General features: G+C 36.8%; 1 protein-coding gene across 4 annotated transcripts in view; it reads right to left on the bottom strand.

The window, feature by feature from the left end:
* The window catches only part of grb14 (growth factor receptor-bound protein 14), a 58,326-nt gene that overhangs the window by 15,224 nt on the left and 27,300 nt on the right, over window positions 1-15,802 (bottom strand). Inside the window, exon 2 of one of the 4 annotated variants that reach the window (XM_057336144.1) lies at window positions 7,727-7,856. The exons of the other annotated variants lie outside the window; for them this stretch is intronic. Coding sequence (XP_057192127.1) covers window positions 7,727-7,789 — 63 coding nt within the window. The 5' untranslated portion in view covers window positions 7,790-7,856. The remainder of the gene's footprint in view (window positions 1-7,726; window positions 7,857-15,802) is intronic. 4 annotated transcript variants of the gene reach the window in all.

The raw sequence follows: 15,802 nt of genomic DNA, 5'->3' as shown, positions 1-15,802 counted from the left end.
ATTTTCATGTAGCATATTGTAAATTATGTAAAGGAAGGAATAGATAAAATGAAAGTGAAAGTTCTGTCACATTCACCTCCCTCAAAACGTTGAAATCTCATTTACGCTCGATGTCAGATTCACAAGATTGTGGTGTTGTGTTAAACCTCTTTTGAAACGCTCCTTCACCCGGGGTTTACAAAGAAAAGAATTAACAAACGAATATGAAACAAATATTTGAACAAATCATAGTTTCTTGCATATTTATATCGCTTTCCATCCTTTGCGAATATCCTGTAAACTATGGCTTCTAAGACACAATGTTAAATGCTCTCTCATTTATAAGTTGCTTTGGATAAAAGCATCTGCTAAACAAACACCTAAGTAAATTTACCTAAGAGAAGCTAGTTTGCCTAATGACATCACTTTCAGTAGAACAAAAACTAATCAGTAAAAATAAAAAAACATCAGTATGAATGTAAGCACTGAGTGTGATCATTTCTGATGTTTTGTGTAACTAATGTCACTTTAAACATTTCTAATCATGATAAAATTACAAAACATGTATGTGATATCCAGTATTTACAAATATAAGAGACTGTTTTTCTGATTAGGTAAAATGATGATTTTAATGAACATTATTTCTCCCAAATTTCAAATAAAAAGATTGTTTCTATTTGCATGTTTTTGCAGAAAATGAAAACTGGAGAAACAAGTGAAAATAACTATTTTTTTGCACTATAACTATAACGTGTTTTTGCAGAAAATATATTTTTTAAGACCTCAAATACTGACAAAACAAGTTCAGATTCGCTTTTAAGCAATACAACAGTCATATTTCTACATGTATTTAAGAAAAGTTCAAAATGTATTTTGTAATGAGAGAGAGAGAGAGAGAGAGACAGGCTCACACAAGCTTGTCACACTTTGTGTGTGTGTGTGTGTGTGTGTGTGTGTGTGTGTGTGTGTGTGTGGTTGTTTGTCTGTGCGCGTGTGTGTGGTTGGTTGGTTGTTTGTCTGTGTGTGTGTGTGTGTGTGTGTGTGTGTGTGTGTGTGTGTGTGTGTGTGTGGTGGTGCGTTTTGTCTGTGTGTGTGTGTGTGTGTGTGTGTGTGTGGTTGTTTGTCAGTGGTTGTGACCATGTGTTGTTGTGTGTGTGTGTGCTTGTTTTCTGTGGTGTGTGTGTGTGAACCAATAGTGTGGTAGTGTGTATTGTATTGTGCTGTTGCTGTGTGATGAACAAAAAACAAACAAAAAACACAACCTTGGTTGTGAGTTTGGTTGTGTGGTATTGTTATAGTTCTGTGTGTGTGCAGATGATGTGGCTTTGTTTGCGTGTGCGTCGCTTGTTTGTGTGTTACGCGTGTTGGGTTTGGGCTGCCACGCGTGGTTGTTTGTGTGTGTGTGCGATTATGTTGTTGTGTGTGTGTGTGTGTGTGTGTGTGTGTGTGTGCGTGCGTGTGGTTGTTTGTGTGTGTGTGTGTGCGCGTGTGTGTGGTTGTTTGTGTGTGTGTGTGTGTGTGTGTGTGTGTGTTTATGTTTGTATATCCCGGTGGGGACCTAAACCTGAATGCACACCAACACATGGGGACTCGTGTCACCGTGGGGACCAAAATTGAGGTCCTCATGGGCAAAAAAGCTTATAAATTGTACAGAACAATATTTTTTACAAATCTAAAAATGCAAAAAGTGTTCTATGATCTTTAGGTTTAGGGTTAGGGATAGAATATACAGTTTGTACAGTATAAAAAACATTACGCCTATGGGCTGTCCCCTTGTGTAAGGCACATCAGTAGGAAGGACTCGCCGGCCCTCTTTCAGTGAGAAAAGGAGGTCAGAGCTCCCCAGCAGGGCTGGGGTTAGCAACCCTTTCAGCCAATCACAGCCTTCCATGGTGACATCATCCCTAAACAATCTACTGTTTAGTCAGTAAGAGAGACCTACAAGACACAGAAAAGGCAGCGAGGAGGAGGAAAACCCTCACAAGGACCGGTGCTATAAATCTCTCTGACAGGCGTAACCTGTTAAAGTCACGAGGTAATAAAACAAGCAAGATTCCTGCTGCGCCCTTATCAGAGTAAATATAAACAGTGCTTACGGGTAAATGAGTAATCGATGGAAAGTTAAAGAGTGTCCGGTACACCAGCACAGTACAACAGTGTTATGAACAAAATGTTAATTTCCTGGAACAGGACATCAATTCAAACTCGTCCAGACCACCAAATGTTTCTTACTGTTTGACAAATTCGTAAATGATCACTTGGATACATCGGGCAAACAATCATTTAATGTAATAATGATTAAATTAAATAAAAAAAACAGCATAGGCCAAATCATTCGCCAGGTCACCGGGTGCACCCAGAGATACAGTATGGATACAATATGGCCAAATAAGACAAGTTTACATGTTTAATTGTTTACAAATACTCCAAGCTCAAATAAAGAGTAAAAAATCAAGTTTTTTTTTTTCCAGATAACATTCGATTCAATTCTGTTATAGTTTTAATAAATGAATATAAATTCACAATCAGCATGTGACGCTCGCCCCACACCGCTTCCTCCAAATGAACTTTTAGCAAATGTTTGTTTGGATTCGTTAAAAATAAAGTCTGAAGGTTTGAGTACTTTGATGAACTCTCAGTTTAAGGTCACAGTTGAAAGAAGGTGATGCCACAGAAAATCACATTTAATGTGACAGTTCACAAATAAAAATTCATTTATTCACTCTCATGTCATTCCAGAAGAGTCTGTCTTCAGTGGAACACAAAAGCAGATACTCTGAGAAATGTCTCCGTGGTTTTGTGTTCATACAACGGAAGTCAACAGGGTTCAGTGCTGTTTGGTCAACGTTCTTCAAAATATCTCCGTTTGTGTTCTGCAGAAGAAAGAAAGTCACACAGATTCGGAACGACATGAGGGTGAAGAATATTCAAAGATCTCTTCATGCAATGCATCCATGCACAAACGATATCTTAGTCAGAAACCAGGTTGGATTTGAACAGGGGCTTTGGGCAAAAATGCCGTCAAAATTAACCAAATTTAAAACAGAGTTTGCATCTGCAGTGTTATGCAGGTTTTGTTGATGTTGATAACATCCTACAGTGTGTCTTTACTCTGGTATACTGATATTCTAATTTAATTACACTTGACATAAAGGACAACACACAAACATTTCATAATTAAATTGTGTTTTTTATCATTGTAAAAATGCCCCTGGAAATCAATTCCAAATACTGCCCTTTAATGAAAGGGGTTTGGTCTCAAAAGCTGCGTCCCAATTTGCATACTATCCGTCCTAAATAGTATTAGAAAATAGAATTAGTATGTCCCAAATCATAGTATGTTGAAATGAGTATACTCAAAGTACCCGGCCGGATGGTAAACTGTTTCCGGTGAAAATTCGAAGTCTGAATCCATGGACACTTAACGGCTGATATTACCCACAACTCACCACGAGAAGGCGGAGTTTAGTGACGCTACACTACATTACTAAAATTAAATAATAGATGCTTTGCTAAATTAATAAATGTAAGTATACAGTAAACATTACATACGAAATAATGAATGATTAAATACCTAAATGCAAGGAAGAGCTGTATTTTGATGTTCGTGACAGTTAAGGATCAGAGTGTCGTCTAGGCAACAACTACTACTTCCGTTTCGTGCTAGTATGTCCCAGTGCGTGCACAGTTTTGCTACGCACATTTTAGTGTATAAAAATATACTATATACTTTTCCATAACAAAAGCAGTGCATACTTTAAAGGCATAGTATAAGTAGGCGAATTGGGACGCAGCAAAAGAAAGTATATAGTATATTTTTATACACTAAAATGTGCGTAGCAAAACTGTGCACGCACTGGGACATACTAGCACGAAACGGAAGTAGTCGACAGGATGCATGATGGGAACCATTTCAGCAGTAAAGCTGAACTGTGTCAAACTTCAAAACGATCTGACATTCCTCTTTTGTAGAACACTCCGTTCTGCACGAGACAAACACACGGCGCGGCCACACACATGCACACCCTGTTCATCGCCTTTTCACACATGTACGCAAAAACCTGAGAATACAAAAAGCTGAACTAATGCTTTACATTTAAGCATTTGGCAGATGAGTTTATCCAAAGTGACTCACAAAGTGCATGTCAAGCTTCACTTCCAAAAAAAACAAGAAAACGATCAGATGGTATTCGCAGCCGTAAAATAAAAATGAGATCCAAACCAACCAATACGACCGACGCAAAACACAAAAGTCTTTCTTAGTAAATGTATTCTGGCTTCCGATGATGGTCGGGTACAGCAAAGTAATAATGAGTGTTATTTTGATTGTGTTTATTTTTTACAGTACTTCCTTTTTCACAAGTCACAGAGAATAATGGGAAACGCAGTTTGATTGCACAAACCCATCATAAGTCGGCCAAATTATTATTTTATTATCAACAGACCACAACACGAAATGTCTCGAAATTCACAATTAAAAGTCACAACAACCAAAGTTTCCCCCATCATAAATGTATGTTTTTTATTGTTGTTCATGAGCGCTCCTCTCGTGAATACGACGGTTCCCACCTGACATGAAGGCACAAGACTCATTAGCTCAAGGACGGAACGCAAAGATCCGTTCACCAGCCTGACTAAACCTTGAACCTCTTTACCACAGCTGCGGGCCGCAAAAACACTCAACTTCACATATACCCACCCATCTACACACTGATATTTATAATGTCTTAAATCTATTCACATTTTACTGAAAAAAATCTAAATCATTAAAATATTTACAGGATTTTTAAATCAGGAATTGACCGGATTATGAAAAGTGGGCGGAATGGAGCCAGGTGAGCGGAGCGGAGGCTCGGAGGCTTTTAATTTTAGGAATAATACGGAATTATTATTTTATCTTTGAAATAAAATGTGAAATGCTTAATAAAAATTAACAGCAAACTGACGTGACTTTAGTAGTTTTTATTGGACCATCAAAATAAGACGTGTACAAATGGTACAAAATGAAAAAATTACAATTTAGTTAAGGTATTTGTAAAAAATTATTTGCCAAAAGGGCAAACTACAGCATATCAGGGTTTATTCTAATAAAAACAAAAAATGCACAGATTACAAAAAGTTTTAACAATTATTAATATTTTGTTTGATTCTTATTAGTGTCTAAAGCAGTCAGTCATGGGTCACTTAAAGGGACAGTTCACCCAAAATGGAAATTCTGTCATCGTTTACTCACCCTTAGATTGTTCCAAACCTGTTTAAATTTCTTTGTAGGAAGATAATTGGAAGAATGTCATTAACCAAACAGATCTCATCCCCCATTGACTCCCATAGTATTTATTTCCCTTACTATGGCAGTAAATGGGGGATGAGATCTGTTTGGTTACTGACATTCTTCCAATTACCTTCCTTTTATTAAAAGCTTTTCTCATGTGTCGTGTTATGTTTTGACAAACCTCCTTCAATTCAACTCAAAGCTGAGCTTCATTTTACACTCCAAACACAACAACAAATACAAAGTCTTAATACGTGTTGGATAAAATGTTTAAATAATAGGCAAAAACATACATTTTCCAAAGTTGGACATCACTTTTTTGCCACGACTATAATTTTAAAGTCCCCGTGAACCGCAAGTTGCGATCGATTTTACTTCCATATTCTGACGCATTTCCGAGTGAGACAGAATTTCAAATGAGAAAAAATAGTGGTTGTGGCTTGTATTTTTCACTGCGATTTGATCGGATGTATAAAAACAGCAGTTTCATTTTGAAATGGAACTGGGCGGAGCCGTTGAGTATGAGAGTTACGACACTCGATCTCGCCGCTGTGTGGTCACGTGGTTCATGGAGCAAATTTGGATTCAAATACAAATGTATAGTATCATGCAATATAAGTCGCTTTGGATAAAAGCGTCTGCCAAATGCATACATGTAAATGTATTTAAATTGATTTTAGCGGGACAGATAACAGCAACTGTATTTGCATACATTTTGCTATATATTAGCACATTGTGTACGTACACTGATTACTACGTTGACTACATTTATAGCAGGATTTTATCTTGGGAGTAATATGAATATAAGATCAGTCTTTGCGTTTAATTTTAACATTTAATTTCAACTGCCAACTTGTTAAAATGTAAAAACATGCACTTATTTCACCATCTGCACAGGGAGACACTGAAATGAATGGGCTTCAGTGCAATGTTTGGAACTATCGGACGCTTCATGACGCGAGTTCCTTTCTTCCCATGGAGGTCTATGTGAGTGTCGTAACTCTCATATTCAACGGCTCTGGAACTGGGAGCAGACTGACAGTTGAAGGGGAGGAGTTAACGGATGCTCCGCCCAAGCCGTCTAACTTACGCCATTTGATATGGATAGTCACTACAGGACGGAAGTGCATTTTCAGATGTTAACTGAAGATTATGAGGTCACACGGATTTTAAAAAGAGAACGACCCACATTGGTAAGCTATTTACAATAAACGCTGCAATATTTCATGAAAACATTGAAATTGTTCTTTTTAATTTCACTGGGACTTTAAAAATTCTGTCCAACCCATGAGTTGACTTTGAAAAGAAGAAAGCATCCTGGAACACAACCGTGTACAGATTGAATTGAGTTGACTGAACATAAATGTCCATCCCTCCATAGACATCTGTACCCAGTAACTGAAATTAAAGCAACTACTCAACACAACCATACAGACGCTCACAATTCAACAAACCTCCAGTATTGTGCTTGACATGTTCACGGCTCTCACACAAATGTTATTTAATCACTGTGTTTTTTTTAAAGAGCCCTTTCAGACGCGTTTTTCCACGAGCTGTCAGATTTGCAGTATTTTCCCCACTGCACCACAGTTAGGCCATTGTTAAACTCATCGCAGCGGGGTATTACCCTGTCTAACCAAGTGTCAAGCGTGCCTCTTTTGGCATCGGATACAACGATGACAACACCGATGGGAAGATCAGAATTCCCTGCCAGTGAGAGATGTTTCCAGGTGTTCGGAGAGGCTGGAAATCCACTCCAAGTCCAAAAACCAGCGTTTGTGTATAAAACAAGCTTCTGTCAAAAATCTTATGGATTCACGTTCACAACTCTTATTAAAATCCTCTGACACAAAACCGAGAATAAAATCGATTGAAGATTGACTGGATGAGCCTCGGAGACAAAGCTTGTGGTTTTGAATTCAACAGCCATTTGCGATCAAACGTATTCTTTATTGTTGTAGTACTTCACGTTTGAGAACACTACTAAAACCATGAAATAAAACAAATAGAATGATCAGAATTGGATGGAGACCAAAACAAACCTTCATAAAAGTGCATGCTGGGATGTTTTTAAACAAGGGTTCTAGCATGTCGGACACGGTCTTATATTAAAAGAACTACTCTGGCAGGAATGAATTTGACTTCTTGACAAAAAATACTTGAACATATTTGTGCACGCAACATATTTCAAACATTTATATAACCTTAAGCCTCATAAGCTTCACCAGATAAAAACATTATCAACGCACGTCACGTGAAACGAAATAAAACCAGAAATTACAAAACGAGAGACCCAGATTTTGAACCTCTTTTTCTTTCTTTATACTCCGGTGAGGTGAGATTTTACGGAGAAAAAGCTGCAAAAAAACGTTCTCCCTAATTTCAGCATGCAGCTGCCCACTGTGAACACACACAGTATTGTTTAAGCTCGACTAACACAACTATTAGTGACCAGCGTACAAATAAAAAACATACCCGCTTCTGTAGACAGAGAGGCGTTATAGCAGGCAGCGTGACTCTTCTGGCGTGGAAATTCATTCTGCTCTCCTCGTACTTGATCTGTTCTGTATACCTCCAGATCTGATGTTTCTCCGAGTGACGATTTCTGTTAATAAACAGCCGCAGTCGTGAGTTAATGTCTGCTCTTTAAAATAGTTGATAAGCGTGGAGTCTGCCGTCCCGTCAGAGACGATGTCTGCGAGAGTCTCCGGCGATTCTTGTCCTTCTGCAGACCCATCCTCCTTTGGCCTTGGAACCTGGAGGGTGTTTTTTCATCCCGCTCTCAATTCTAATAAAAACCTCTGATAAATTAGCCACAAGGAGTGAGGTCGAGAAAAAAACGACACAGTTATCTCAAGCAGAACCTATCAATTCCCATGGGAAGAGACCGTCGCAATAAACTCCTCTTCGGTTGTAGGTCTGAAGGTTCTATTTTTGGCTCGCTAGACATTAAGAGTTATTTGGTCACATTACAGCTCAGGTGTTGGAGGGTTAACCCAGGCCTCCAGGGCGAGACGGATTAAGAGCGGAGAATTTGACCACTGAGAGAACGCATTGATTCGGATTCCTAATCGCACACCAAAACAACTTCTGTGAAGTGTACTCGGACGAATTTCATCACAGGAACATAGAAAGTCGTCTTTCTTCTCGTAAATGTTGTCAAACTGATTCACGATGCTGGCAAAGTTTAGCCAAAAGGACGGCAGACAGGAGAATCTTAGGAGGAATTATTATGAGGATTTATGAAACTGGAGACAAATGAGATGAGATGAAGGATGGACCAAAGTTAGAGAAAAAATCTAATTAAAGCGTCCAAAGCAACATAAAAGCTGTTCCCTCTGGGTCCTTTTCTATTACATTTATAAGTGCAGGGCATAAGTAGTATGAACTTCTACAAGCTATGACGCATATGATAATTCTATTGTAAAACAATTACGGGGCCCTGTTGTCAAACGTGAACCTTTCTATATGACTAAAAAAGCAAAAACCTGCCTTAGTTGGCAGAGCATTGTGTTAGCAATGCAAAAGTCATCGGTTTAATCCCGGAGAACACACACAAACACACTTTGGATAAAAGCAGCAGATGCATACATGTTAATGAGGATTGGATTGGTTTCATTTGATTTATGTGTAATGAATAATTAAATAATGAAACCCTCTGTTTGTCATGTTCATTTAGCTGACAGCTATTAAAATCTATCTCATGACCAGTCAGCTTTTCTGAACCACACAGGTCAGAGGTCGAGCTGAAGGTCATCGGGAGAATGTAATCTGCTAGACTTTGTCCTGCACCTTGTCTCTAAAACCTGACTCTGTAAAACACTAAGATTTCAGTCGATGAAAAGGATCTTTAAAGGAAGAGTGCTGGGTAAAACCCAAAATTCGTTTACATTTTTGGCAGACGCTTTTATCAAAAGAGGCTTACATTGCATTATACTTTACATTTTGTTTCTGAGTATGCGTTGCTAGCGGCATGCTCTAACCACTGAGCTATAGGAAAGCTATATTCACTGGCTGTGGAATGAGAGATGATACCGATACAGACATCTCAATAAAGAACATGCAGAGCTCTATAGACCGTTTCAAAGCAACAACAACATAAACAAACGTTACTACGCATGCGCGCGTTCATGGACTGCCTTTAACGTCCGGTACACATTCGCAAATAACAGAGTACCTGTAGATTATTTCTGATAACAAGCAAAAGAAACCGAGAAGAACCATTACTTGGCTAAACTTGTCTCTCCAATATTTTGACTTAAGACTGCGATACCAAGCTCAACCGCTAGATGTCACTCACTGTACCATACGGTTTCTTTAAATGCAACAAAACTACAGGACCCATTCAACAAATTGTTTATTTAATTAAATGAACATACAACAAAACTCAATAAACCGCTTACTTAATACGATCATTATAAAATTAAATAATCATATAAATTAAATTAAATATCAATAGTTATATTATAGGACACTAGCTAGGCCGATAAACAAAACACAGACCATAAGATAACTGCAGTCCAGGCGCGCAGGTTCGATAAAACGGTCTATAGTATGAATTAGTTAACACTTCACAATAAGGTGTGTATTAGTTAATGCATCAGCTAACATGAACTGACAATTAAAAATACATCTATAGCCTCTTAGCTCATGTTCATTCCAGTATTTACTAATACACATTTTAAATCAAAACTTGTATGAGTTACCATTAGTTTATGCACTAATGTAAACAAGTACAATTTGTCTTATCTGTGAGTTTGATTTCTATGCGAATGGACTGCGAATGGAAAGCAGCAGCATTGTATTTATAATAGGGCTGTCAACGTTAACGCGTTAACGCATGCGATTCATTTTTTCAGATTAACGCGTTAAAATTGGTTAACGCCATTAACGCAACATCCGTTTTTTTCTGTCATCATTGTCTAGCGTTACATTATGTAATCACGCTCTTATTCATATAAAGGTCTTTAAACTATTTAGGCACGATTTGAAATGGTTGTATTGACATTAACAGCGGTCCCGTCTGGTGAACACATGGGCTAAAGAAGAAATCAATATGATTTTGTAGCTTTAATGAGGATTCTTCTGTATTTCATGTATTTAGCAGTAAAGACTGTAAAGTGTTAGAGAACTTTATTTATTTTCTGTATATTTATTACATGTTAGACACACTTATTATAATGGGTTTGATTAGTATATTTAATAAAGACATCAGTTGCAAAGCCAACAATATTAGAATGTTGGCATTCATTCATAAAATGACGCTGTTAAAGAAACATGTTGTTTCTACGTTAATTTGGAGATAAAATGTGAAATTATTAGAATGGAAAAGTATATTTAAAAACAAAAAAGCTGTGTGTGATTAGTTAGTTAATTTTTTTAATCGATTGAGAGCACTAAAATAAACACTTTAAACGAAATAAATAGTGTATGTTTAATTTCACTATACGTGTGCGATTAATCGCAGTTAATCGCACGGAAAGGGTGTGATTAATCGCGATTAAAAAAATGTTTTATCTATTGACAGCCCTAATGTATATATATTAAGGAAAAATATGAAATATAAAAATGAATAAATCTTTATATATAATTTCAATTATAGTATAAACACACATCTCTCTTATCAAGTCTAATCTGTAGTTGTTCTGTTAGTCGTGCAAGTTCACACAAGTCACACAGAAGAGTTAAGATCAGATCAGAATACCACCGCCATCTCAAACGCTTCTCTACAGCACTGACCAGAGAGAGAGAGACAGAGAGGCTGTTTCTTTATCAGCTGTGGGCAGTAGTAGCACAGACATGCAGGCGCTAAAGCTTATCACAGAAATATAAAAAAGCATAATAATTGAAATTAACTGAAGCGACTGATAAGACAAGTCTCTTCGATTCTCAAAACACTGACCAACTCAGACACGGCGACCTTGACCGTCTTTGAGAGTCAAACAATCGTCCAATGCTTAAAGACACACACATCTACACATCGAAACACACCCACACCCACATACAAGCTCGTCTCAGAGACATTATACATTACACGAATGAAAATAAGGGCCATAACATTAAAGGAATTATTATTCAAAAAATATATACATCTGTTTCCTTTAACCAAATGTTTCCATCAGCCCTGTGCAGTGTAGAAACATAAATGGTTCAACTGGGATCTGCGCCACATTTAGCTGTTTTACCCTATGTATTTAACATTATTTTTACATTTTCAGCAATAAACCTTCAATCAAATCAAGTCAATACTGTCAAACCTTAATCTTAAATTTCCGTAAGAACCACAATGCTTTTAAAGTCCAAAGTATCTCAGCAGTTTGCACATTAAGCATGTTAGAAGGAGTTATTAGCATAAGTTTTAAAATGAGTTTTAGAGAACACCCAAAGCAGAATGTTTGAGGAATATTAATGATATAGTGCAACTAACACGGTGAAAATAGGGTAAAACAGCTCAATGTGGCGCAGATCCCAGTTGAGATTTGTTCTGTATGGGAGTTGTGGGATGGAGGCCGGGGTGTCCGGAGCGGGACAGATATCTCCTCCGCCGCAGACATCATGATCTGATGTGAACACCAGCACGTCTGCAGACCATCTGTCTGTCTGATGAGAATCTCTCTCCGTACTTAACCCTTCATCTGCTGTCAATATGTCATGTCCATCTCATCAGCTGCTTTAATATGACATATTTCTCTTGTCTCTTCTCTTAACTATGAGCTATTTTTCAAACAATCCTACATCGGCCAAACCGTAAAAGAGACCTTAAAGCAGCAATAGCACAAAGTAGCACAGTATTTACACACTGTTTGTCTGTATTTTTTACCATTCTGTCGACTGATGGGAAAACCAAAATAATGCCAAACGTCATTTTGAAAGCTCATGTTCAGTTCAAGCGATTTGCACGTGACACAGGTCACATGTTACCACCTCGACCAATAACATTAAACATATACCGAAGGTTAAAGAACTGACCTGATATTGAACCTTTTACTCATTCAATTAAACCCTTGGTATGGGAAAGCGAATAATACTACTAACTAAGACATGTCGATCCTTAGAATCCGCACCACGACATGAACTTGTGAAAGTGGATTATTTCAGCAGCGCTGAGAAGTGTTTAGTGAAGAAAATCTCTGGCTCCCCGGTGGCAGCGGAGGGATCGTGGTGAGGTCAGACTCCAAAGTGCAGTGGGATTCTGTTTCACTAAGTAGTCACATACATCCTGCGGTACCCGTCCTGCTCTCAAGCGTGAGGTACGTGAACGAGAGACTCAACACTCAACACAAATCTACCCTGACGGAAAAAAGAAGTCTATTCAAGTGTACTATTACTATACCTTCAGTCTGCTTCCCAGAAATATACTTCAAATTACACTTGACATATACAGACAGAGAAGTCCGAGTATATTCAGCCTGTAACTGTACTCAATACTTAGCTTGAGAAAAAGTCAAGTAAAATGAAAGTTTACTCTTGCAATCTTCTAAAAAATAGGGGGGGGAATAAGTATTTATTTTTATTCACATTCTGTATATATTTCAAGTACAGATGAATACTTTCATATTATTTTATATATACTGTAAGGTATATTTCAATAAAACTACACTTAAAAGTGCAAAAAGAACATATAAATAGTCAACTATAAGTGTGAAGTATACTTGCGTATAAAAACTATTTAACTAAAGGTTTACTGAGAGTATACTATACTTCAAAGTGCTACAAGTGTTGAACTAGAAAATTATCAGTATACCTACAAGCTCACTTTTAAGTCTACCAAAGTTTACTACAACTATACTTTTATATATAACTAAAAAGTGAGCCAATTTAGTCAATAGTAGTATTGAAATAGTACACTTACAATATACTGCTAGCACACTGACATAAGTATACACTGAAAAAAATGAACGTATGGGTCTTTGAAATTACAAAAATGAATCACGTATAAGCAACACAATTCATTTATATTCCTTGTGTGAATGTGATTTAATCAATTAGTTTTAAATTTATTTGTTTGAATGTTGAATGCAGACATTTTTCTCACGTTGATTGAAAGTGATTAAATTGAAAATTGAACTTAATATAATTGAGTTTGCATGCACAACTGGCAGAAGGTGGCGGTAATGCGTCAATGAGAAGAACGTAAACTGTCATAAAAGAATAAATGACGTCGACTGCGTTAACCGCCAATTTGCGCCAAAAATGGAAAAAAGATTCAACAGCAGCCAGCAGGTCGCCTCAGACTTGCACCTAATTACTGAAAGGTAAGTTTATCAATTTGATTTGTATTTGTTTTCAAGTGGGTGATATCTTCACTAGATTAACGTTTTTTTTTTTACAGTGTGTAAGGTTAGAATCATCGATTTTTCGAATTTGTTTATTTAAAAAAATGTTGGTCTACTCGAGAACAGTCAGGTTCATAAAAAATAAAGGGGTATTTTTTAAACGAATATTGAAAGTATATATTTTTCAATATGTATATAGTATATTTTCTTCACAGTACATTGAAATTTTGCTGACATTGTGGCGGTAAAGTTAATTGGAGATGTAGAAATGGTGCACGCCTCAGTAAACGCAAGTTTGCAAGTCGATTATGGTATCGTTAACGTTATAATATAAAGTAATTATTTGTGTGCTTGTGTATCATGAAGCAAATTACACCATGGCAAAATAACTATTAGCATGTCCGTGCTTTATTCGCATGACCCTGTAACGTTACTTAAACGGGCACCGAGCGAGCATTTAAGTTACAATCCATTCCTGTTTGAAAGTTCAGCTTAAAGCACGCAAGTACGAATATGTTTTTTTCATGTTTAGCCGTTGTGTTCGAGTTGAAAACGATCAGCTTTGTGTAAAATGTGGTCGTCAATGTCACCTAGCCGCCTTTTTCGCTAACTTGCACACAACAAACTACACTATTGCGTGGGGTTGCGAGTCAAGAGCAGCTAGTAATTTTAAACTAGTCCTTGTGACCAACATTGAGCTGTATGACAGACAATACTGAAAATGCTCGTTTAATAACGTTAGTTGTTTTGTGTTTTTGTGGTCTTAATTATTGAAGGTTGTGCTTGGAGTTCACCTAACTGATTCTTAATATTTTGTTTTGTAGGTTTATCATATGAGATACACACTCAAAAGCTTTATATTGGTAAGTCATTTGAATTACTTTCATATTGCTGTTAGGCCCAAACTTTACATCTTTGTTTTTGTGACTAATATAGGGGCTTCATTCTAGCACTTGCATTACTCAAAAATATTGTAGTAGTTTTATTGTAGTAAAATTTAGTAAACATTATTGTCGACGGATTGTCTTGGTATAGTTTTAATGCAAACATTTTTTGACTAAACTAAACCTTTAACAGTTTTTTCCTAAAATGTATTTTTTTACTTAACATTAACTCAATTTTTCCTCACATTTGTCTATGTTGTACAGGACATGGATGAAGTCAGTGTCTTGAAAGCAATTAAAGACACCACTATTGGAGTTTATGTTCTAAAACATGCTGCTTGCTAGGAGCTAGAGGATGTTGGTGTTGTCCTTGAAGGCATCAGGGTGTTGCAATACCTTGACAATGTGTCATTAGCTGTTGGTATGCTGTTTGGGCTGATGTATGCCTTAAACCTCAGCTATCCTGCTGACCTCCGCTATACCTTTGAGGTAATCCAAAAAATGTTCATGGAACTGGATGGAGATAAACTTTCAAATAAAGTACTGACTTTAAAGAACAGGCTCTTTCAGTGAATGGGTCAGAGGCTGAAAAAAAAACATGAAGATTGTTCTGTTATGTTGAACTGTTTCATCTTTGACTCTTTTTTTTGTGTGTGTGTGTTTTTTAGTGACTTAGTATTTCTCTTGAAGGAATATGCATTGTTTTCATTTTGCCATTTACACTGTGACTATTGTGGTAACACAATTGACTATTTCTGTTGTCCTGTGACAGTTACTATTAGTTTTATTAATGCCTGTTCTTAACATTTGAGATGAATTTGACTGTTGTCCGTATTCTACTGGGACAACTGTACTACATTTATTAATGCCTGTTGTTCTTAATCCACATTTTAGATCAATTTGACTCTGTTGTTTATATTCTATTTTGACCGCAGTAATGGTTTTTAGTGATTTGTATTTGCAGTATGTTTTTTGAGATTCATTCGACTTTTGCGTTTACTATTGTTGAAACTGTACTAGATTTATAAATGCCTGTTGTTGTTCTTCTTCATCATCCATATTTGACATGCATTCGACTGTTGCATGTTGTAATGTGAAAACTGTTTCCACATTTGAGATCAATTTGACTCTGTTGTTTGTATTCTATTGTGACAGCAGTTATGGTTTTTGTTGATAATTTTGTGTATGTATGTATATATATATATATATACTGTATATATATAATTCTTTTACAATGCTGTACTGATAGATACTGTGCTGTATACTGATACTGCATTTACAGTGTTTGTTAAAAACTGAAGTTTTACAATTCAATACAACCTGACTATCTGCCTTTTTTGTCAGTCCCATATGTATTTTAATGATTTTTGTATTCACACATTTACACACAG

Source organism: Triplophysa rosa, linkage group LG6 (genome assembly GCF_024868665.1).
Source record: "Triplophysa rosa linkage group LG6, Trosa_1v2, whole genome shotgun sequence".
In the NCBI taxonomy this organism is placed as follows: domain Eukaryota; kingdom Metazoa; phylum Chordata; class Actinopteri; order Cypriniformes; family Nemacheilidae; genus Triplophysa; species Triplophysa rosa.
Note: the sequence above shows the minus strand (reverse complement) of the source record. Positions and strands in the feature narration are given on the sequence as shown.